This window comes from Mustelus asterias, chromosome 19, assembly GCF_964213995.1.
Source record: "Mustelus asterias chromosome 19, sMusAst1.hap1.1, whole genome shotgun sequence".
Taxonomy (NCBI): Eukaryota; Metazoa; Chordata; class Chondrichthyes; order Carcharhiniformes; family Triakidae; genus Mustelus; species Mustelus asterias.
Genome location: NC_135819.1, coordinates 34,411,091 through 34,435,414, shown reverse-complemented (window position 1 = coordinate 34,435,414; position 24,324 = coordinate 34,411,091). Strand labels below are relative to the sequence as shown.

Here is a 24,324-nt window from a genome sequence, read left to right as displayed (position 1 = left end):
GTGCTCAGTTGGTTTAACCAGTATGTACGTAGATTGAAGTCACCTATGATTACTGTATTACCTATGCTATATGCTTCTCTCATCTCCTGGTTAATACCTTGCCCCACATTACCATTATTATTTGGTGGCCTATAAACAAATTCAACCAATGTCCACTATCCTTTGCTGTTTGTTAGCTCCGTCCAAGCAAATTTCACACATTGGCCAGAACTCTACCACCTCATCCACCACGGAATCGGCGCAGGCGAGGACCTGACAACGGAAATCATCGTTGACCTTGGTGTGGGAATTTCCAGTCTCGCCTGAGCGAGGCCATAGAATCCCACCCATTATTCTTCTGATTTCAGATTCTCCCTTACTGCTGCACTGATCCCATCCCTTATCAGTGCAACTCCACCTCCTTTCCCTTTGTGTCTGTCTTTCCTAAATATCCAATATCCTGGATTATTCAATTCCCAATCTTGGTCACCATGCAGCTGTGTTTCCATAATGGCAATTATATCATACCCATTTACCTCCATTTGTGCCTTTTGATCACCTACCTTGTTACGAATGCTGAGCATATACAGGTAAGGTGCCCTTAACTTGGTCTTTTTTTTTACATCATTGCACATTCGCTGCGTATTCAATGCTTTGCTTTGATTCTCCCGTCTTCCTCTCCCACTACTGCTTCCTGTCACCAACTTTAATTTCTTTCAACTTGAGCCACCCTTCAGCTTCCCACTCCCCTTGACAAGCTCGTTTAAGCTCTTGCAAGTTGATGTTTCAACAATTACAGAAAATGGAAAGGGAACCAGTATTCTTCAGGATTCAGAGGCTGAAAACAGTGATAAACATGTGGACCTGAATTCTCCCAAAAAAATTCAAAGCGTTGAATTTGCAGGAAAACTGGAGTAATTCACACTGGTCTTTTTCAGTGGGAGTTCACACTAGAATCCCCCACGCTCTGAGCAATGCAGAGTCACAAGCATGAATATCATTAGGTTTCAGGGACAACCAGCAGGCCATACCGGACTTCAGTCCCAGGCTCGTTAATAGCATTTAAATTGTATTTAAAATACTATTTAAATGCTAACCCCACCTTCCAGACGATTTCCAGCGCTGCACAGATGCCACTGGAAATCCAGGCCTGGGAAACGCAAGCGGGGCGCGAACTCTTGAGGAAACCCTGCGAATCGGCCGACGTACGATTCTCTCGGCCCACTGCGCTAAAAAATTAGCATAGCGGAATGGGAGAATCGCAACCATCAAATGTATGGGATGGGACCAGGTGGTGTAGGCAAAAAAAAAAAAATCAGGAAATTAATCCAATGCCAAGGTAGGAAACAGAGTCTGAGGGAAAGTGATCCCTGTCTGATAGCTGCTAATGTGGACATGCTGCAACTTGAGTTGGACACAAGAGATATTTGCCCTTTTTGGTACTTGAGGGGACTTTAGCACAAGCTTTTCAGGAGACATCAACCAAGATCAAAAGCTGGATATTTTAGCGGGCCCAGAAACAGATTGTACATTTTAAGAAACTGAACAACGCAAGTGTTGTAATTTTGGATCTCACTTCAGAAAGGTTAGTTACTCCTGTAAGTAACATGAGCATTTTGCATCTCAGTCCAAGCCCAAAATCTATGTGAAAACTTATAGTTTATAAAAAATGGCAACCCCTTTTGATTCGAACTGGATATTAAGGATTAATCCACCTTATTCTAAATTCTCATGCCACAAGAAGTATTAGTGTGAGAAAATGCCACGAGCAAATTTTAGCTTTGTAAGCACAAGGCTTATTAAATTTTGGTCCTACTGTACAGAAATGTGTGCTCCAGGATACAGGACGATAAGTTATTTTTTTCCAGTAAGTTGAAAAGCAGTGACTGTCATGGAGTTGAAAATTAGCAGCAAATACTTGCACATATTTAATCTCACATTAATTTTAACCTTTCAGCTGCATACTTCCAGCCTAAATGACACACACAAACTTTAGGCACTTTATGTAGTCACGTAACTGTTAACATTTTATTCTCGACCAAGGCACAGTACATCAAATGGAAGACAGTAACTTGCAAAACTTTACTATAATTAAAAGCATACAAGAAATAGTGCAAATAAAATGAATACTTGGATAACTAAATAAATGGTAACTGAATGATTGATTGGTTTTCCATAATTGACAATACTGAACAAAGCAGTTCTAGAAGGCAGATTGCCCACAAGGGAAATTCTGAATGGGCAATAAGTGTTTGTCTAGTAAGCGAAGCGCCCAAGCCTTGAATGAATTTTTAAAAATCACTATTATGCCGAGTATTTGCGGCACAGATTTCATGATTTCCTTGCAGTTAGCACTGGAGTACTGAAGCTGGACTTCTGCCTGTTTTTAATCATGGTCAGTCATATATTGTAGCACGGTGAAACTCCTGACTGAATTATTTTCTTACTTGCTGTGAGTACACAGTAGGTCAGCTGGACTCTGGAAAGAGACAAAGCTTCTGGCTGTGTATACAAGCTTAGGCTGTGTATTCTTCAGCAGAACCCTAAATCTGTCCAACAGTCTGTGTCCTTCCAACTCATTGACTGGAATTCCCCGGCCATTCACACCAGCGGGATTCTCCGGTCCCGCTGCAGTCAACGGAAATTTGGGCTGAAAGCCAAATTCTCCGTCCTTGCTGGCTGCGGCAGCGGGACGTGAACGGCCAGAGAATTCCGGCCATAGTTTCAAGTTCTCTTTTTCATAGAAACCCTACAGTGCAAAAAGAGGTCATTCGGCCCATCGAGTCTGCACCGACAACAATCCCATCCAGGCCCCATCCCTGTAACTCCACATATTTACCCCCCCCATATCACTCTAACCTATGCATCCCAGGGCACTAAGAGACAATTTAGCATGGCCAACGCACCTACCCACACATCTTTGGAGTGTGGGAGGACACCGAAGTACCCGGAGGAAACCCATGCAGACACGGGGAGAACGTGCAAATTCCGCACAGTCACCCTAGTCGAACCCAGGTCCCTGGCACTGTGAGGCAGCAGTGCTAATCACTGCGCCACCATGCCACCCCGTTTTTAATTAACATTGATCATTTATGGTCAGTCTTGGGAATAAACATCATAAAATTAATTAAGCAGATCATTTTCAACATAATTTTTCTAAACTACAAGAAACCCAAGAGCTGTTGTGATCAATGCTGATTTAATTTTTATGCTGTTGGTTCTTTTATCAAACCAATTACCAGCTGGTACAGTGAATTCCGTTCCACAGCTTCAATACACGAGATATCAAATTTACTAAAGATTACAATTGTACACCAAAGTACAATTCATCTGAGCAATCCAGTCTACAGCTTTTATTGAGGAGTAATTTTCTTCTCCTTCTTGGGTCTCAGTTTGTGAGCCACTCTTCCCAGCTTCAATGTGTGGGACACAGGTGGCAATGGAGTTTCTCATGCCGAGTTGCATTTCCTTCTGAACAGTGACTTCACTTCAAAGTGGCTGCGAGGCACTTTGAGATATTCCGATGCTCTTTAGAAATGCCAGTTCATTCATAGAATCCCTACAGTACAGAAAGAGGCCATTCGGCCCATCGAGTCTGCACCGACCACAATCCCACCCAAACCCTACCCCCATATCCCTACATATTTTACCCACTAATCCCTCTAACCTACACATCTCAGGACACTAAGGGCAATTTTAGCATGGCCAATCAACCTAACCCGCACATCTTTGGATTGTGGGAGGAAACCGGAGCAAACCCACACAGACACGAGGAGAAAGTGCAAACTCCACACAGGCAGTGACCCAAGCCGGGAATCGAACCCAGGTCCCTGGAGCTGTGAAGCAGCAGTGCTAACCACTGTGCTACCGTGCCGCCCTGTCTTTCACGGCGTCGCAGTGTGAGGGTTTTGTATGACTTTGTGACACCCTGAACGATCCACAATTCACATGGACAGCTGACACAATAAAATTGGATCCACTTTACCTTGAGCAAAATTAAATCAGTAATGTAATGTAATATTTTGAGGCATTTATTTACAAAAAAGAACTGCAAAAAAAAAAAGACTTTAGTCAGTTTTATCAGTTTCTGGAGCTACACATTCACCAGTTGAAAACTACTGTCATGTGGTCAGAAATGATATCATTCAGGTGAAATCTTTATATTTGCCTAGATGAAAAGACATTGCAGTGAAGAGCAGAAATAACATCTGTGCCCATTTAGTAAACATTAAGCTAAACTTGCTTTTTGGTAAGAATCCTTTTCTGTCTGCCGTCTTCCATTTGGCTGGGAGTTTTATGCATTTGTTTCCTCACACTGACTTGTTCAGGTTCCTAGCTGCACTCATAAGAGGGAAGCAATTTTTTGTGTTGGTACTTAGCAGGTGACTTTCAAGTCATTAGGCATTGGTTTTCAACATTCCGTTGCTGGTCTCAATTATTGCAAAAATTTTTGACTTTAAAAATAACCCGCAAAAGTTTTGAATTCCCCAATAATCACAACATGTAACATTGCAGGTTATCGCAGACAACTAGCCTTCCTTTAAGTTTTATGGGCCTCTGAAACATGTTAGCTGTAATCGCTACCCATACTTTTTGCAGCATTGTAGGCTCTTCTGTACATTTTGTTTTTCCAGCTGAGGATTTCTTGGCAAGCATTCTTTCGCTGAAAGCTTTCAAATTATCTTCTGCATCTCTCTTCTCCTCACGCTCTGTTCCACTTCCGTAAAAAGTTATTTTTCGGCCTCATTTACGGAACAGTCTCTTCCTGCGGATAAAGTTAAAAGGAGTCTTGTTACTGAGCAATTCTTACCAATTCCTGATGACAGGGTTAAGAACAAAGAGATGATTTTTTTGCTCCTGACGAGGACTGCCCTCAATCAGGGATGAGATGGCAAAACTGTAATCCTCATTTCTGATCCATGTGACTGCTGTTTCCCAGCCGGGGGCTGTGGGATTGAGGATTTATCCTCATCATTAATTAACTCTGCCACTCAAGGTTGGTGGAGGTAACGCTTTAGCCCCTGTGTGTTAGGTTGTTAGTCTGCAAACAATACATCACAAAAACTAGTGGACAGGTTTTAACAAAACTTAGTATATAGATAGGGCACGACCCAAAGAAGAACTGATTAGTTTTTGGTGATGATGTGGATCGGGATCTTGGAATTCTTTTTAAAGGATCTGCTAACATTGGGATACAAGACAAAATGACTTTTCTTTAAGAATGTTGTAGGTTGTTTGATTTGGAATGTTGCTGTTTTTGTGGACTGCTTCAGCTGCTGAGGTGCACTTTGTCACAGCTGTCAGAATATGAGCAGAGTTTCCAAAGCAGGTTGTTGGATGTGGATTAGCTTAAAGCCTCCTCAACAAGGTGGAAGCTTTTAGTAAGAAAGATGTCTGTTTTCAGCTTGGTAGGTACAGAGCAAGAACTAGGCGGGAAAAAAACCCTCAAGTAAGAGCTGAGTATTTGTAATAACACTGAATTAATACAGTGTGGAGGAGGTATGCACTCTACTGAGTCACCTCTTCATTTGGTTATTATTGCATTTCCTACACGTCTCACTCGAAGTACATTAGGGAGTAACTTCGACATTGAGCATGTGTTTACTTGAGTGAATTATTTATTTTTCAGTCTATTCTTCTAAATTGTGAATGAAACATTCAAAAGACCATAACCAGGAGTCGTCATCACTGCTTTCAGTTGCCTTATGAGACAGGGCTTTACAGTGTGCTATTGAAAACAGTATGTTAGAGGACTTCAAAATACCCTGGGACTAAAACACTAACAAAGACTATTGAAACAGAGTGAATTAACTTAGGAGAAGAATCACAGACTGTCCGATACATATATTTTACCGAGGTACTGTCTGCATAGAAACACATATAACCACAGTTAGAGAATTTAAACATGTATTTCTGAAAAGTGTGTTATAGCTTGGCTAATAGCACAGACTTCTAAGACATCATGGAAAAATAGTTCACTAAAGTGAACCACGTTCTTTATAACAATACATTCACAGAAGCATAGCACTTATCGGCATGGACTCTAGACAATCCTCATGAACAGGAAATTCATAAGCCAAGGGCAAAGCTAGCGATCTCAGACGGCTTAATGAATAGACAAAGCCTTCAACCAGATAAGAGAGTCTGGAACAGGCAACAGGTGTCCATGGAAAAAATAGGCAGAAATCATGAGAACTCATTATTCCGGTGCTGCCAGGAAATAACTGCAATTGGCCAAGGTATATGATCTTTACTAATGATGACTGGTTCATGATGAGCCAGAGGGTGGATAAAATGACTTTTGGAAATTATATATTTACATTACTGATGCGATCTCACTTCAGAGAAGTGTTGGACTGCCCAACCCTTTCTCTCCCAGTGTACATTGGTCAATAAAGAAACGTCTTTCACTAGGATACTGTAGTCGCGAGACTTTGTATTAGCTAAAGTTAAGCTCAATACTTAGCCTCTGAAAAAACCCCTACACAGTAATAATTGTTCATTGATACAAAATCTCGTGATCTCTAGTGCATTAAAAATGTTAATTTTAAATATTTATTCCAGCATAAGCTGTTTTAACCATTTGATGGATGAGGAGATGTGTTGGAAAACATTCAGTCAACTATATCTTACTGTTATAGTGGAGGCGAGTCAGTCCAGAGTGACTGGTATATCCTCTGGCACCTTGCTTTTCTTGTTGGGGGTTACTTTGTCTGCAGTGGAAGTCTGTTTACGTTTACTCCTGGTCTCTTTCTCCTCAGGATGTTTGACTTTTTCTGCTTCTTCCTCAGTCGGAGAACCTAACTACAGATGGAACATAAATCATGGAATCATATAGCGCAGAAGAGGCCCTTCAGCTCACCGAGTCTGCACCCACACATTAGAAACACCTGAACTCCCACCTAGTCCCATCTGCCAGCACTTGGTCCGTAGTCCTGAATGTTATGATGTGCCAAGTGCTCATCCAGGTACTTTTTGAAGGATGTGGTACAACCCGCCTCCACCACCTTCCCGGTAGCACATTCCAGACCGTCCCCATCCTCTGGGCAAAAAGGTTTTTCCTCACATCCCCCCTAAACCTCCTGACCCTCACCTTCAGCCTATGTCCCCTCGTGACTGACCTTTCAACTAAGGGGAACAGCTGCTCCTTATCCACTCTGTCCATGTCTCATAATTTTGTATTCCTCAATCAGGTCGCCCCTCAGTCTTCTCCAACAAAAACAACCCAAGCCTATCCAACTTCACTTCATAACTTAAAATGTTCCATCCCAGGCACCATCCTGGTAAATCCAAGAGAGTTTGACCTCTTGAAAACAAATGTTAAACAAAGTAGCAATTTTTTTAGTTATTTATAGTGACATTAATCCAAGTTTCTCCCCAATACCAAATACAGAAGGCAACAATGCCTGATCACTGAATCAATTAAATAGCAACACTAAATGATATTTGGATATTGAACATTGAGAGGTGGTCTCTTAAATTCTCAATGTACAATCAATGTTTGCACACCAGCGTTTTACCCAAGCTAATAAACGCCTTATATCTGTGTATGAGGGGGTTCTGCTTTACCCATTACTGGCCTAGATGGGTACAGCTGCAATAACACTTGAGCAGCTCAACACTAGGACAAAATAATCAATTTGATTAGCTCCAATGCCCTGAACTCAACATCCATCTTATCCAGCCTGCATCTGCCCCGTGACTACCACCCCCTGGGGACCATGTAATGCAGTATGCACATCGACAGGATTCATTGTAGCAAGTTGTTACGGTTAAGTCCGGAATACTTCCCTCCCCAATGACCTCCATCACTGCTGTGAGCAGAAATACCTTGGGAACAGCATAACATCCAAGTCAAACACCACTCCAACTTAGGGATACAGTGCCAATGTTTCATCATCACTGGAAGAATGCATCAAATGCAATTTGGGGCACACCGTCATTACTGGGACTGCAGCGGTTCAAGAAGTCCCACCACTTCCTTAGGACATTTAAGGAGGGTGGAAAAACCAGTGTTAACCGCATCCAGCCAACAATTCCTTTTAAGATTTAGAGTACAGAAGAAAGGCCTCAGCCTTCCTCTACCTTTGTGATGGCTCTTTCCACTTCTCCCACTCTGAAGCTACACAGTTTGGCACTAATACTTCCACAATTACCTTGTTACTTCTCGATTTTATACGCATGGAAATGACATGCTTCTTATCGTTCAGCAGATTAGCCCTGGGTGCCTCCTTCAGGTAGGAAATTGTGGCGTATGCGGTAAAGCTGAAGTCTTCTCTGCAAACCAAACAGCGATTCCATTATATTGAAGAGAAACATGTATTTGAAACTAATTTGAGTTCATCTTAACAGAAAATGAAGGCTCATAGAAACTTGAGCACAGGAAGTAGCAATTTGGCCCATTGTGCCAAGTGCTTGAGTTCTTCCACTGCAGCTGTCTTATTGACTAATCCCATTTCCATCTCAAGCATCTCTCTCATTTTCAAATATCTTTCCAATGCCTTTTAAATTACGCTAGTTTCTGCCTCAGTAACCTTGTGATAACACATTCTACACATTAATAACCCTCTGTGTAAAAGTACTTCACCTGCCCCCTCAAACCCTTTGTTACTCAACTGCCATCCAGTGGCAATACCATTTACCATCTCAAACGGGTGTAGAAGCTTCCATAGATATGTAACAAGATTTGGCCGAGAGAAATGTGGGTCCATTCCAGGCAGAGTCTGGGGAATTTATAATGGGGAATAGAGAAATGGCAGAGAAACTAAATGATTAATTTGTGCCTGTCTTCATAGAGGAAGATACAAGCAATCTCCCAGGATTAGAAATCCAAAGGACAAGGGAGTGTGAGGAATTGAAGGAAATTTGTATTAACAAGAAGGCTGTATTGGAGAAGTTAACGGGACTGAAGGTTGATAAATCCCTGGGACCTGATAGCTACCTCTTTCAACACTCTGGGATGTGGATCAAGGAGATAATGGATGCATTGGTGATCATCTTTCAAAATTCTATAGATCCTGTAATGGTTCCTGCAGATTGGAAGATAGCAAAAAACACTCCACTGTTTAAGAAAATAGAAAACAGACCTGTTAGTCTTACATCAGTAGTAGGGAAAATGCTAGAATCTATTATAAAGGATGTGATAAATGAACACTTGGCTAATCATGATCTGGTTGGGCACAGTCAACATGGATTTATGAATGGGAAACCATGTTTGACGGACCTGTTGGGAGACTTTTGAGGACGTTGCTAACAGAATTGATAAAGGGGAGTGAGCGTAGTATACTTGGATTCTCAGAAGATTTTTATAAAATCCCCACAGTAAGCTTGTGTGCAAAACTAAAGCACATGGGGTACTGATACAGAGTAAGGATTGGTTAACAGGCAGAAAACAGAGAGTAGGAATAAATGGGTTATTCTCACACTGGCAGGTTGTGACTAGAGGGGTACTGCAGGGATCAGTACTTTGGGGTGCCAGATGTTCACAATATAGATCAATGATTTAGATGTAAATCATGATGCAGATGACACAAAGCTAGGTTGGAATGTGTGTTGTGAGGAAGATGCAAAGTGGTTTCAAGAGGACTTTGACAGCCTTAACGAGTGGGCAAGAACATGGCAGATGGAATATAACGGCAGGAGGAAAAATATGAGGTTATCCACATTAGTGGAAGGAACAGATGTGCATAGTATTTCTCAAATGGTAAGAGACTAGAAAGTGTGAATGTACAAAAGGACCTGGGTATTCTGGTCAATAAGGCGAACATGCAGGTGCAGCAGGCAATTAGGAAGGCTAATGGTAAGTTGGTCTTTATTGAAAGAGGGTTGAGTGCAGTAGTAGAGAGGTCTTAGAACCTTGGTTCGACTGAACCTGAAGAACTGTGTGCAGTTTTGGTCCCTTTACCTTTGGAAGGATATTATTGCCATAGAGGGAGTGAAATGAAGGTTCATTAGACTTGTTTCCGAGATGGCAGGACTGTCTTATGAAGTGAGATCAGGGAAACTCTTAACTTCTTTAGAGTTTCAAAGGATGAGAGGTGATTACATTGAAATCTACAAAATAATTAAAAGAATAGACAGGGGAGATGCTGGGAAGGTATTTTCCCTGGGTGGGGAGTTCAGAACCAGGGGACGTAATTTCACAATAAGGGGGAAGCCATTTCGGACTGAGATGAGGAGAAATTACTTTATTCAGGCATTGCTAATCTCTGGAATTCTCTACCCCAGAGGGCTATGGAAATTCAGTCCCCGAGCATGATTAAAGCAGAGATCGACAGATTTCCAGATGCCAACGATGTAAAAGGTTATGAGGATAGTTTGGGAAAAGGCATTGAAGTGGATGATCCGCCACAATCACATTGAATGGCGGAGTGGGCTCAACGGGCCGAATGGCAGAGCGGGCTTGACAGGCGGAGTGGGCTCAATGGCCTATTCCTCTTCCTAAAACTGTTCTTAACTTTCAGCAAGTTGGCTTCCTTAACTCACTTAACCTTTTCTGTTCCAGTAATCAAGCCCCTGTTTTCAGACTCTGTTTAATAATTATAAGTAGTTTAACAACACCAGGTTAAAGTCCAACAGGTTTATTTGGTAGCAAAAGCCACACAAGCTTTCGGAGCTGCCAGCCCCTTCTTCAGGTGAGTTCGCCCACTCACCTGAAGAAGGGGCTTGCAGCTCCGAAAGCTTGTGTGGCTTTTGCTACCAAATAAACCTGTTGGACTTTAACCTGGTGTTGTTAAACTTCTTACTGTGTTTACCCCAGTCCAACGCCGGCATCTCCACATCATAATAATTATAACCCCTTATTCTTGCCATTGTTCGAGTAGATTTTCAATGTTCCCACTGCTTTACTATAAAATTACTAAAGAATCAACATACTCACTTCAAGTATTGCTCTAGAAGAAGATGCACAATTAGTTCTTCCATTTCTTTTCTGGAGAGATCTGGAGGGCTTACGGAGGCCACCCTCAGCTTGGAGGGGCCCTTCCCATTCCAGGCTTCGATTAACTTCAGTGGGGTGAGCTTTTCACCAAGCTGCACAGCTTGCTTGAGTATTTTGATCAGATCAGCACAGTAATTGGTGACATCCACCTTCTCATTTGCTACAAGACAAGAGAAAAACAGATGCAGCCCAGCATCAGAAAGGATTGCTTTTTATTTAAATCAGACTGTTACTATACTTCCGTTTATTTGTTTGAACAAATATAAATATTAAATATGATACTGAATTTCAAGAATATGTTAAATGCAGTTTAATTCCAAGTCGAAACAATACTTTTCATTCAAGCATTGATGATACAGAAAATTATTCTCTCCCACATAATATTAATTTTTATATAGAAAACTATTCTGTCCATTGTAAAAAAGAATCTCTCTCCATATAATAGTAGCTCTTACCATTCCCTCCTACATAATAGCAGCTCGTGCATTGAGAACGACTCTCTCCCACATCCCCCAATGCCTTAAGTTTCCAACTGGGAGTTTGAATCCAAGCTATTAAGCAACATTTAACTTCTATTTCAACCGTTCTCTTTCAGGTTGTTGGTGGGTGAGTGGAGCTGCCAAAGAGTAGGATGCAACCCAATTGAACAGATAAAATTGAAGCTGCTTTATAATCTTCTACCGTGATATACTGATGGAAAGTCATCGACTTGAATTAATTCTGGTCCTCTTTCCACATGCTGCCAATCTTTTTGGCAAATCAAATAAACCAAATCAAATAAACTGAGAGGAAAGTAAAATGAGCAGCCCTTTAAAGGGGGAGAACCACCCAAAACAAAAAAAAACAAAGCATACAGGGGTGCTCTGGTTTCCTCCCACAGTCTGAAAGTCGTGCTGGTTAGATACATTGGCTATGCTAAATTCTCCCTCAGTGTACCCGAACAGGCATCAGAGTGTGGCGAGTAGGGGATTTTCACAGTAACTTCATTACAGTGCGAATGTAAGCCTACTGTGACATTAAATAAATAAAATGTGATTAAAGGGGTTAGTTACTATTGCACCCCAGTCCCTGTGGGACCCAATGGGCACAGAAGGCCTCAACGGTACCCGCAGACACTGCATGCTCCCTTTCCAGGGACACGGAGTGCTTCCAGTGTTTTCTGTTTCATTAACTTTACTGTGACTGGCTACAGGTTGCCTCTTAAATACTGTCAAGTGCTGCCTGTTTTACAGGGGCATTGGTGAACACATCCCATCTTCCAGCAGTCCAACACTACCGGACAGCGTTTTTCACTGTTAATTGTATATATCTTATGTTTAGAGGTCTCAATTATGGCCAAACATTGACACACCCGTTACTGCCTGGTGACTGAAAAAAGAACTCGCTACCAATAACTGTCCAAAACAGAACAATTCAAAGTATAAATAGAGCTAAAACACAGCATGAGTATTCATGGGTACGACACACTCTAAGGGTGTGATAAATGCCTGGATTACTAATGTTTCAGTTTTGCTTTAAATGAAGTGATCTTGAATCCCTCGTGACGTTTCCCCAGTTTATAATGTCGATGTTGCAAGGACTGCTCCGAGTTATTTTTTAATTTTCTCAGTTATGCCTTCGTGACCAATTACGTGTTTTAGCCATACCCTGAAATCTACAGAGTGATGCACAATTATTTCCAAACTCTGCTCAAGAAATACAATTGATAAAAACGAGCATTTCTTTGGTTGATACTGGAACGGATTTTCCTATTGAATAAGGAAGATATGAGCAGTGCGCTTTCACAGTAGTCACATGCAGTCACTTCACAACAAGTTCCCAAGGTACTTAACAGTTCCGACCAGAAAGATATTTTGAATATAGGAAGGAAATATCTCAAAAAAACAAACTGGAACCTGAAAATGCAGAGATGTACTTACATGTTGCATTGTTGCAGTTGTCACACATCTTGTTGCACTTTGTTGAATCCCAGACTTCATCAAAATATTGTGCTATCTGCACACGTCGACATCTGGGAACGAAGCACATTGACTCACTACAGTGAACAAGCTACGTAACCTGAGCATGTGTGTGAATATACCATGTTAATATATAGGTTACGCTGTGAACAAATCTTAGTATAGAAACATAAAAACATACAAGATAGGAGCAGGAGGAGGCCATTTGGCCCATCGAGCCTGCTCCGCTATTCATCACAATCATGGTTGATCGTCCAACTCAATAGCCTAATCCTGCTTTCTCCCCATAACTTTTGATTCCATTCGCCCCAAGTGCTATATCCAGCTGCCTCTTAAATACATTCAATGTTTTGGCATCAACTACTTCCTGTGGTAATGAATTCCACAGGCTCACCACTCTTTGGGTGAAGAAATGTCTCCTCATCTCCATCCTAAATGGTCTACCCCGAATCCTCAGACTGTGATCCTGGTTCTGGACACTCCCATCATCGGGAACATCCTCCCTGCATCTACCCTGTCTTATCCTATTAGAATTTTATAAGTCTCTGTGAGATCCCCCTCTCATTCATCTGAACTCCAGCGAAAACAATCCTAACCTAGCCAATCTCTCCTCATACATCTGTCCCGCCATCCCCGGAATCAGCCTGGTAAACCTCTGCTGCACTCCCTCGAGAGCAAGAACATTCTTCCTCAGAAAAGGAGATCAAAACTGCACACAATATTCCAGATGTGGCTTCACCAAGGCCCTGTATAATCACAGCAACACATCCCTGCTCCTGTACTCAAAATCTCTCACAATGAAGGCCAACTTACCATTTGCCTTCTTTACCGCCTACGGCACCTACAGGCTGATCTTCAGCGGCTGGTGCACAAGGACACCCAGGTCCTGCTGCACATTCCCCTCTCCCAATTTACAGCCTTTCAGGTAGTAATCTGCCTTCAACCAAAAGAGAAGATGCTGGAAAACCTCAGTCAAAGCTTTGACTAAGGGTCATCTGGACTCGAAACGTCAGCTCTTTTCTCTCCTTACAGATGCTGACAGACCTGCTGAGATTTTCCAGCATTTTCTCTTTTGGTTTCAGATTCCAGCATCCGCAGTAATTTGCTTTTATCCAGTAATCCGCCTTCTTGTTTTTGCTTCCAAGGGAATAACCTCACATTTATCCAAATTATACTGCATTTTCCATTGATTTGCCCACTCACCCAACCTGTCCAGATCATGCTGAAGGATCTCTGCACTCTCGTCACAGTTCATCTTCCACCCAACTTGGTATCATCTGCAAACTTTGAGACGTTACATTTTGTTCCTTCATTAATATATATTGTGAATAGCTGGGGTCCCAGTACTGATCTCTGGAACACCCCACTAGTCAGTGCCTGCCAATTTGAAAAGCACCCATTAATTCCTACTTTTTGTTTCCTCTCTGCCAGCCAGTTTTCTGTCCATCTCAATACACTTCCCCCACTGTATACACAGCAAAATAACATTGAGGAATATATTATGCCTTTTGGCTAAGATCAAGCCCAAGACCAAGTGCAATGCCTTTTCTTGTCAGCTTGGATCTTGTTTGTCTCTCTTGTGGGGACCTTGAATTGGATTCAGTTTGAATTCAAATTGGTTTTTGGAGCAAGGAGATGGATTACAGGCTCACCTGATCATGTGCTTAAGAATGGAATAAAATTTTAAAAAGAAATTAAGGAATATACCTCCCTATAGTCCTTCCACACCAAGATCACCAGGCAGAAATTAGTACAGTTTCTCTATAATTAGCAAAGACCATTAGAGATTTGGATTTCAATGGGGACCTCCCAGATGAGGGTCCAATGTCTGAGTATTGAGACAAGGTGGGTGTTCCGAAAGCAACTCTTTAAACAAAAGAGATAAAGAGGACAGAACGATTGACCAGCTAGTTAAAAATGCACCTTCTTGAATCCTGACAGTACGCCACCATCTCATAAAGTTTCTGTTGTCCTACATTCTCCATGACCACCATTGTGCTTTGCCTGAAGATATCCATAAACCCATAGTACAGAATACAGTCGGCTTTAAGGTCATCTCGACCTGGAAAATATAGAAGAGGCGAGTTAGGTTTCTAATAGATCCTTTTGATTGAAAGATGTCTCCATCCCAGTCACTTTCTCTACACCCTAGCTATGACTGTAACACTACATTCTGCACTCTCTCGTTTCCTTCTGTATGAACGGTATGCTTTGCCTGTGTAGCGCGTAAGAATACTTTTCACTGTATGTTAATACATGTGACAATATTAAATCAAATCAAACCACACCAAACTTACTTAACTGCACAAGATGCTGCCTGGGTTTGACATCAGTCTAATTCATGCTGGCTGATCTCAGCCAGGGAACAGTAACATTATGATCTATCTTACTAAGCATAGCAAGGAATGGAGGGGTGGTGGTGGGGGGGGGGGGGGGGGGGGGCAGCAAAGAAAGAGCCTGCATGTTATAAGTGTCGAGTAGCTCATCAAACTTCCATCTTGATATTAACACTGATACCAAACATGTCTATCGATAGCAGAGAAGCCATAACAAAGCATTAAGTCACTGGCTGCACAAGAGGAAGAAATAAACAGGACTCAGGGATGGGAAATGTGTCTACAGGTGCTGTTTCCATCATGAAAAGTGAACATGTTGATGTTAATGCAGTTTGCCTGCTTATGTGACTACATAACAAAACCAAAAAGCTAAGTAACCAGCATCCTTTTAAAAAGAATGGAATCTCACTTAGCAACTGCCTCTAATTGTTAGTGGTTGCAACCAGAATTTTATCATTAAGTTAATCTTACTTTACTCAGGTGCAACAGCTAATTGAAGACCCAAATTTACATAAAATCAGCAGAGCCTTTTAAACCTGTGAGTACCTGATTGCACTGCTTGGAACAGTTAGTGTGATAATACATTATGAGGAGAACTTTTGGAATTGATACCTAGTTATGGAAATGGCCAGTGCCACCCATTGTAGGAGGTTGCTTCTGCCAAGTGTGGATGCTGCAAGTGGTGGCAATTACACCGGATTACAAATTCTGATTAAATCTATAATTGGAGTTTGAACGTTCTCCCCGTGTCTGCGTGGGTTTCCTCCGGGTGCTCCAGTTTCCTCCCACAGTCTGAAAGACATGCTGGTTGGGTGCATTGGCCGTGCTAAATTCTCCCTCAGCGTTACCCAAACAGGCGCCTGAGTGTGGCGACTAGGGGATTTTCACAGTAACTTCATTGCAGTGTTAATGTAAGCCTACTTGTGACACTAATAAATAAACTTTAAACTTTAATTGAAATAACAAAGAACTCCCTGTAAGAAAGTTTAACACTTGGCTTTAAAGAACATGGACCAATGAACATCCAGCTGTTTTTATTTCATATTTATCATGAGTTCCAAAGGCAACAGAATCATATGCTTAATAAGGGCCTTTAAGCCAGAGGTTAACACATTCTAGCCCTCTCCACAATATAATCCTGATTATTGAAAAAAAATATGGTGAACAAGAGGGCGTAGATATAGGATTAGCATCAGAACATGAAGATAAAAATTAGATTTATTTTTCACAAAGAGGGTCATTAGAGCATAAAGTGATTGTGGAGAAAGAAAGCATCACATTCAAAAAGGAACTGGATGGATATGTGAACAGAGAGGATGTGGTGCAGAGCAGGGAAACAGAAACAGAGCCAAAGATTGTCTCCACCTGCGCTGTAAATTTTATGATTCTATGGAGATATTTAAAATTGAGCAATAGATTTATAAAAAAAGTCCCGACGTCTGATTTGTGATCGTCATAGTCCCTAATTCAGGAATCTTTTCCGATACTCTACCTGCTCGCCCACTCTCTTGGTAGTAATTCTCCATGGATTTACTGAGGGTCTGATGAAGCACAAATCGTACATCAGCTTTGTCGATGCCCATACCAAACGCCACTGTTGCCACGACAACCTGAGAAAGGAAACACTTAAATCAGAACCAAAAATGCATCCTCCTACGTTGTAAATCAAACAATATCACAGCGCCATTATAGTGCAGAAGGGGGACATTCAGTCCATCGAGTTTGCACTGGTTCTCTGAAAGTACATTCTACACAGTCCCACTCCCCTGCCTTATTCCTGTAACCTTGCACATTCCTTCTTTTCAGATAGCAATCCAATTTCCTTTGAATATCTCAATCAAATCTATCTCACCACCCTCTCAGGAAGTTGTTCCATACTTCAACCACACACAGGTGAAAGCACTTTCCCTCATCACTTTTACTCCTTTTGCCAAATATTTTGAATCTCTGCCCTCGAATTCTTGATGCTCTCGAGAGGTAAGTTTCTCACCGTTTACCCTGTCCATACCCCAGATTTTGAATACCTCTATCAAGTCTCCCCTCAGCCTTCTTTAGTCCAAGGAAACAAGTCTCAACCTCTCCAATCCATCATTACATCGACAGTTCTTTATCCCAAAAATCATCCTTGTGAATCTCCTCTGTATCCTCTCCAGCTACTTCACATCCTTTCTCAAGTGTGGTGCCCAGAACTGAATGCAGTCTCCAGATGAGATCTAACTGGGTCTTATATAAGTTCAACATGACCTCCTTAGTCTTGTATGGCAAAAGGTTAGGTGCATGACTATATCTTTTCCAGTGCAGATATTTCCTATGTAAATGAATGCCTAAAGAAACAACTGCAGAATTTATAACCACTTCCACCTGTTCCACAGATCATTTCACATGGATATAAGGGGCTTTCTTCACAGTCAGTGCTCGGGTGCTAATCTGAATGAGTGGAATATCCACAGCACAGTGGTTAGCACTGCTGCCTCATAGCACCAGGGACCAAGGTTTGATTCTCGGCTTGGGTCACTGTCTGTGTGGAGTTTGCACGCTCTCCCCGTGTCTGCATGGGTTTCCTCTGGGTTCTCCAGTTTCCTCCCACAGACATGTCCAAAAGACATGCTGGTTAGGTGCATTGACCATGCTAAATTCTCAGTGTACCCAAACAGGCGCCGGAGTGTGGCGACTAGGGGATTTTCACAGTAATTTCATTGCAGTGTTAATGTAAGCCTACTTGTGACAATAATAAATGAGCTTAAACCTATTGTAGGACTCACACGATTATCATCTCGCTATTATCATCAGATGAAACATGAAACTAAAGCCCGTTTACATTCTCAGATGGAGAGAAAAGATTTCATAGTGCTATTTCAAAGGGCATAGGAATCTCACCAGTGTCCTGACCAATAATTATCCCTCAACCAACCTCATAACAAAGAGAATCAAGTAATCTTATTACAGCTTGTGGGACCTTGCTGTATGCAAATTGGCTGCCACGTTGCCTACATTACAAATAACTGCATTTCAAAAGGATTTTATTGGTTGTAGAGCACCAATGTAGGGATTCTATTCTACGCAAAGCTTTTCACAATAGTTCTAATTTTACCTGACCTTTATTTTGTTTAAAGTCCAGTCCTTATGAACTTTACTCTTCGCAGTCGCCTCCATGTTGGCGTGGTAACACCCAGCCGCAATGCCAAGCTTTTGCAGACTAATGGTGACCTGTTCAGTATCTTTCTGAGATAGACAGTAGATGATTCCTGGAGGGAAAGTGAGCAGAATCAAAATGACAGTTCAGATTGCACGGGGTACGAGTGGAAATGCACCTTGCGGCACATTAGATACAGCAACCCAAGGAATATTGGAAAGCAGAAGAAATTTGAAATATCATTGCAGCCATAACCAGAAAATTTCCAGAACATGCTTCTGACAAGTAACATCAGTGATTTTGAGAGGATTGGAAGGTAAGGAAGGAGAATCTGATTAGCAAGAGAAGAAACCCACAGATAGGAAGCAGCAATGAGAGAGGGGGAAGCTGGAAATGTTTCAAATGCCTGGACTCCCCATCCACTAACCATAGTTACCTTAAAACTTGCCCATGTTAGTATCTACTAAAGGATCCTGCTGGTTAAGCCTAACAGGGTTTTACTTGAACATGTGTTAAAATCTCTGCAGGCTATTTTCCAGGACTATCTGCCAAAACATCTGGATTTGAGCACACTATTCTGGCAGCACAAGAGGCAGCCTTTTCAATCATCATGCCAGTGCTAACTGTTTGAAAGTCCATCTGAATAGTCCCATCTGTTTCTGATTCCCAGATCGGTTTAAACTCCATGGTATCATTTTCCAGGATAAACTGACCCAAGTGAAGTATGTCAAAGGTATTGCAGGCTATTCCATGGCTGTTTAGGGCCGATCCCATAGGTTTCCAATTAGACATCACCCTGGAGTGTATGGTGTCTAAAGCAGGGATTTTAAACCATCTTTCCCCTTTTGTTTCAGCTGTTCACAGAACTTGCTGCTTACTCTTCTGGACTTCATTGTTTGCACCTTTGATTCACAAACCTGCCTCTTCCTTTATCTCAATGCCAACAGCACAGGTTCAATTCCCGTACTCAGATGACCATAGACCACTCTCCCCTTTAAGGGGGGAGAGCTGACTGGTGGTTATTTAACCTGAGGATCACCACACCTCAAGCAGGGGGCAAGGTTGAGAAGGTGCTACTTCATGAATAACCTTAGCCAGTACAGGAATTGAACCCGCACTGTTGGCATCGCTCTGCATCATGAACCAGCTGTCCAGCCAATTGAGCTAAACTGACCAGGGTATTGAGCAAGGACAAGAATGGAAAATGATGGCCAAGTCCTTTCAAGTGTGCCAGTCTTCCAAAGTCAACAAGTGAATGTGGATTTAAGAAAGGAATTGATGACATGGCGACATTTCATCAGATGGGTGCTTGGTTGGAGAGGAAAGTTAGGAGGTTTGGTTGTTGTAGTTCAATATAAAAACGAGAAACCTGATTTTCCTTTGTAACGTCCGTTGATGATCCTCACCATATCTTCAATGCAGGCTTCAAAACTGGATGGTTTTTGCCGAATCTGCGAAATGAAGGAAATTACAAGTAGTAAACACTGAGAATCGCTTGCAGGTCAACTCATACCCCCGAGATCCCTACTATACAAAAATAACCAAGAACACTTCAAACATTTGTAATAACAAGTATATTTCTATATATAATAATAAAACATCTTAAGATGCTTCACAGAAGCATTTTAAAACAAAAAAAAAAGACGTTAAGCCTCATAAGGAGATATTGGGGCCGATGATCAAATGCTTGGTCAAAGGGACAAGCATTGAGGAATGTCGTAAAGGACGAAAGTGAGGCAGAGAGGCGGAGAGGTTTAGGAAGGGTGTTCCAGAGCTCAGGGCCTAGACATGTTGCAACAAATAACATCAGGGATGTTTAAGAGTTCAGATTGGGGAGGGGGGGAGGGAGGGAGGGACGGGAGGGACGGGACGGCGGGGAGGAGGGACAGGGGTGAGACGGGAGGGAGGGAGTGAGACGGGAGGGAGGGGATGGGAGGGGAAGGGGGGAAGGAGGGAGGGAGGGGGAGAGACGGTGGGGAGGGAGGGAGAGAGGGGGCGAGATAGGAAGGAGGGAGCGAGGGGGCGAGACGGGAGGGAAGGGTGGGAGGGAGGGGGCGAGATGGAAGAGAGGGGAGGGGGCGAGACGGGAGAGAGGGGACAGAGGGGAGGGAGGGAGGGGGCGAGACGAAGGGAGGGGGCGAGACGGGAGAGAGGGGGCGAGGCTTGAGGGAGGGGGCGAGACTTGAGGGAGAGGGCGAGATAGGAAGGAGGGAGCGAGGGGGCGGGACGGGGGAGCAAGGGGGCGGGGTGGGGGCGGGGTGGGGGGAGGGGGCGGGACGGGGGAGCAAGGGGGCGGGACGGGGGGGGGAGCAAGGGGGCGGGACGGGGGGGGAGGGGGCCGGACGGGGGGGGAGGGGGCCGGACGGGGGGGGGAGGAGGCCGGACGGGGGGGGGAGGAGGCCGGACGGGGGGGGGGGAGGGGGCCGGACGGGGGGAGGGAGGGGGCCGGACGGGGGGGGGGGGGGGGGAGGGGGCCGGACGGGGGGGGGGGGGGGGAGGGGGCCGGACGGGGGGGGGGAGGGGGCTGGACGGGGGGGGGGAGGGGGCCGGACGGGGGGGGGAGGGGGCCGGACGGGGGGGGGGGGAGGGGGCCGGACGGGGGGGGGGGGGGAGGGGGCCGGACGGGGGGGGGGGGAGGGGGCCGGACGGGGGGGGGGGGGGGGGGAGGGGGCCGGGACGGGGGGGGGAGGGGGCCGGACGGGGGGGGAGGGGGCCGGACGGGGGGGGGAGGGGGCCGGACGGGGGGGGGGGGGGGGGGCCGGACGGGGGGGGGGGGGGGGGGGGCCGGACGGGGGGGGGGGGGGGGGGGAGGGGGCCAGACGGGGGGGGGGGGGGGGGAGGGGGCCGGACGGGGGGGGGGAGGGGGCCGGACGGGGGGGGGGGAAGGGGGCCGGACGGGGGGGGGAGGGGGCCGGACGGAGGGGGAAGAGAGGGAGAGGGAAGAGAGGGAGAGGGAAGAGAGGGAGAGGGAGAGGGAAGAGCTGGTTGGAGGTAGAGAACCCCTAGTAAAATCCTACCACCCCTCCCCCCAATCCCACTCCTTTAAACCCATTGCAAAATAGTTTACACAGCTTAAAGTTTACTTATTATTGTTCCAAGTCGGCTTACATTAACACTGCAATGAAGTTACTGTGAAAATCCCCTCGTCGCCACATTCCGGTGCCTGTTCGGGTACACAGAGAGAATTTAGCACGGCCAATGCACCTAACCAGCACATCTTTCAGGCTGTGGGAGGAAACCGGAGCACCTGGAGGAAACCCACGCAGGCACAGGGAGAACGTGCAGACTCTGCACAGACAGTGACCCAGGCTGGGAATTGAACCCAGGTCCCTGGCACTATGAGGCAACAGTGCTAACCACTGTGCTACAGTGCCGCCCAGGCCAGCTACAATTTAGAAAACTCACTACCCTCCAACCTGAAAGTATTAAGAACATGGTTTATTATATAGTGTTAAATTTGAAAGCATTTGACTCATATTGTGAAAATTTAAGTGAAACCAACACCTATTAACATGAACATATAAAACAAATGTGAAAGTTGTTCAATATCTCAGTGCATTTTAGGTACCTCATAAAACAGATTGGGTCTGTTAAAGGAAGCTGTGAACATGAGGCATTTCGGAACGCACAGTATCTTCTTCACATCCTCCAAGACATTGTTTGTCGCAGTTGCTGTCAATCCAATCAGTGGAGTATTTGGGAACTGGCGCTTCAGGATACCGAGGCTCTTGTAGTCTGGAGGCAACAAGGTTTAAAGTTTATCGCTAAACGCACTTAGAGGAAATCTTTATCCTCCTCCAAACTAAAAACAAAACGCCGCCCAACAATTACAGGCTTGCCGGTAATCCATCTCATTTGCTTTGTGGGATCTTGCTGTGCTCAAATTGGCTGCAGCATTTATCTATGCAGCAAAAATTGTTTCGCTTCACCAGGGACGGGGTGTTTTGAGATGCCCAGAGATTGCAATAAAATGCAAGTTCCTTCCTAACGTGGAATTTTGAGTAATACTAATTTCCAACTAATTTCAATGCGTGACATAAACCCATTATATAAAGTTCAAAGCTGTAGATGTTCTTTCCCCTTTTGGGACATCTGAAGATAGAAGTACATAGAAAACTAACACATTAAAAAAAGACCCACTGCTCCATCTAGCCTGCCCATTGCAGCATCACGACTAAACACCACCTCATCCCTTCACACAGCCATGTGATATCCTGAGAGGAAAATACTCTGAAAATTCCCTCTCTGACCACCCCACCCCCACTTCCAGGTAACCAAAACTAATTCAAAGACGCCAAGGATCAAACATCAAACATAAAGACACTCTCCTTCCTCATGAAGCAATCTCTGCCTCAGCGAGGAACCCATCCATCTCCCTCTTGAAGGTGATGCAGAAAGTCAACGACCACACCTCACAGCTGGCAATGCATTCTGGAGGTTCACCACTCTCTGGGAAAAGAGAAGCTGCCTAACATCCAATCTATTCCGACTCTTACATAGTTTAAATGCAAAACCCCAGTCTTCCCCAGTCTGATCAACTGGATGGAGACCACTATCAAGGATCTTCCAACACCAAGACGTTAGTACTCACCAGGCCTGAAGTCATGACCCCACTGACTGCAGCAATGAACTTCATCGACAGCAATACGGGCCAGGCAACCCGCGTGGTACGCCTTTTCCAGCCTGGACATGAAGACTTTACTTTTAGCAATCTTCTCTGGGGTCACATACAGGAGCTTCAACTTAGAGGACTTGTTTAGCATTTCGTCATGGACCCACTTTATATGCTCCTGCGAGGGAGAAAATAATTACAGTACAACGGAAGCCAAATGTCACATGGTGGACATGGTAACAAACCTCCTTTCGAAAATAGAGGTTAGCAAGTCAAATATATCCTCAGCAGCAATTAGCTAGCAGAACTTCAAACATAATTTTCAGGACACATTTGCTGCCTACATTGTTTTTCTCATTTTAGAGTGCTCAAGGTCTCTTTGTGGATGTTCAAACTGGAACGGGAGTCAGTCAGCAATGAGCGTGTGCAAAAAGCTCAGTATTACCAGCAAAGATCTAATTGTCAACCGCAGGGCAGCGTGGTGGCACAGTGGTTAGCACTGCTGCTTCGCAGCGCCAGGGACCCGGGTTTGATTCCTGGCTTGGGTCGCTGTGTGGAATTTGTATGTTCTCCCCGTGACTGCGTGGTTTCCTCAGAGTGCTCCGGTTTCCTCTCACATTCTGAAAGACGTGCTGGTTAGGGTGCATTGACCCAAACAGGCGCCGGAGTGTGGCGACTAGGGGAATTTCACAGTAATTTCATTGCAGTGTTAATGTAAGCCTTACTTGTGACTAATAAATAAACGTTTAACTTTGGGTTAAACTCAAATAGCAATGCCACTGGACCAGCCTGAAAGATTCTGAAAAGAATATCCTATGAAGGTGGTGCAAGGCTGCTGTGATTATGTCTCATACCGTTAACTGCAGAAAATATTTGTTTACAACTGGAAACAGACACGCAATGAAGACACGGTGTTAGATTATCACACGATACTTCACTCTGAATCTGATACTGTTTTTTCCTTCTAGGGGCAGCACGGTGGCACAGTGGTTAGCACTGCTCCCTCACAGCGCCAGGGTTCGATTCCCGGCTTGGATCACTGTCTGTGTGGGGTTTGCACGTTCTCCCAGTGTGTGTGTGTGTTTTCTCCAGGTGCTCCAGTTTCCTCTCACAGTCTAAAGGAGTGCGGATTAGGTTGATTGACCATACTAGATTGCCAGTTATTGTCCAAACATGGGTATGTTATGTGTATTATCCATGGTAAATGCATGGGGATACAAGGATAGGGCGGAGGGGAGGGTCTGGGTGGGATGCTCTTTCGAGGGTCGGTGCCGACTCGATGGGCCAAATGGCTTCTTTGTACTGTAAGAATTCTATGGCACAGTCTGAATCTTGACAAGCATGATGCCTGCTTTGATCAGCAACTT

The 24,324-nt window shown here is 44.2% G+C and overlaps 1 protein-coding gene across 1 annotated transcript in view; it reads right to left on the bottom strand.

Annotated features, from left to right (window-relative positions):
* Positions 1 to 1,976: 1,976 nt before the first annotated feature.
* recql (RecQ helicase-like) overlaps positions 1,977 to 24,324 on the bottom strand; it is a 40,079-nt gene continuing 17,731 nt past the window's right edge. Inside the window, exons 6-16 of the mRNA XM_078235316.1 lie at positions 22,937 to 23,135; positions 21,914 to 22,080; positions 19,715 to 19,796; positions 18,309 to 18,457; positions 16,705 to 16,822; positions 14,800 to 14,938; positions 12,838 to 12,929; positions 10,859 to 11,078; positions 8,136 to 8,256; positions 6,613 to 6,783; positions 1,977 to 4,744 (exon numbers count right to left, since the gene is read on the bottom strand). Of these exons, the coding sequence (XP_078091442.1) occupies positions 6,631 to 6,783; positions 8,136 to 8,256; positions 10,859 to 11,078; positions 12,838 to 12,929; positions 14,800 to 14,938; positions 16,705 to 16,822; positions 18,309 to 18,457; positions 19,715 to 19,796; positions 21,914 to 22,080; positions 22,937 to 23,135 (1,440 nt within the window). The 3' untranslated portion in view covers positions 1,977 to 4,744; positions 6,613 to 6,630. The remainder of the gene's footprint in view (positions 4,745 to 6,612; positions 6,784 to 8,135; positions 8,257 to 10,858; positions 11,079 to 12,837; positions 12,930 to 14,799; positions 14,939 to 16,704; positions 16,823 to 18,308; positions 18,458 to 19,714; positions 19,797 to 21,913; positions 22,081 to 22,936; positions 23,136 to 24,324) is intronic.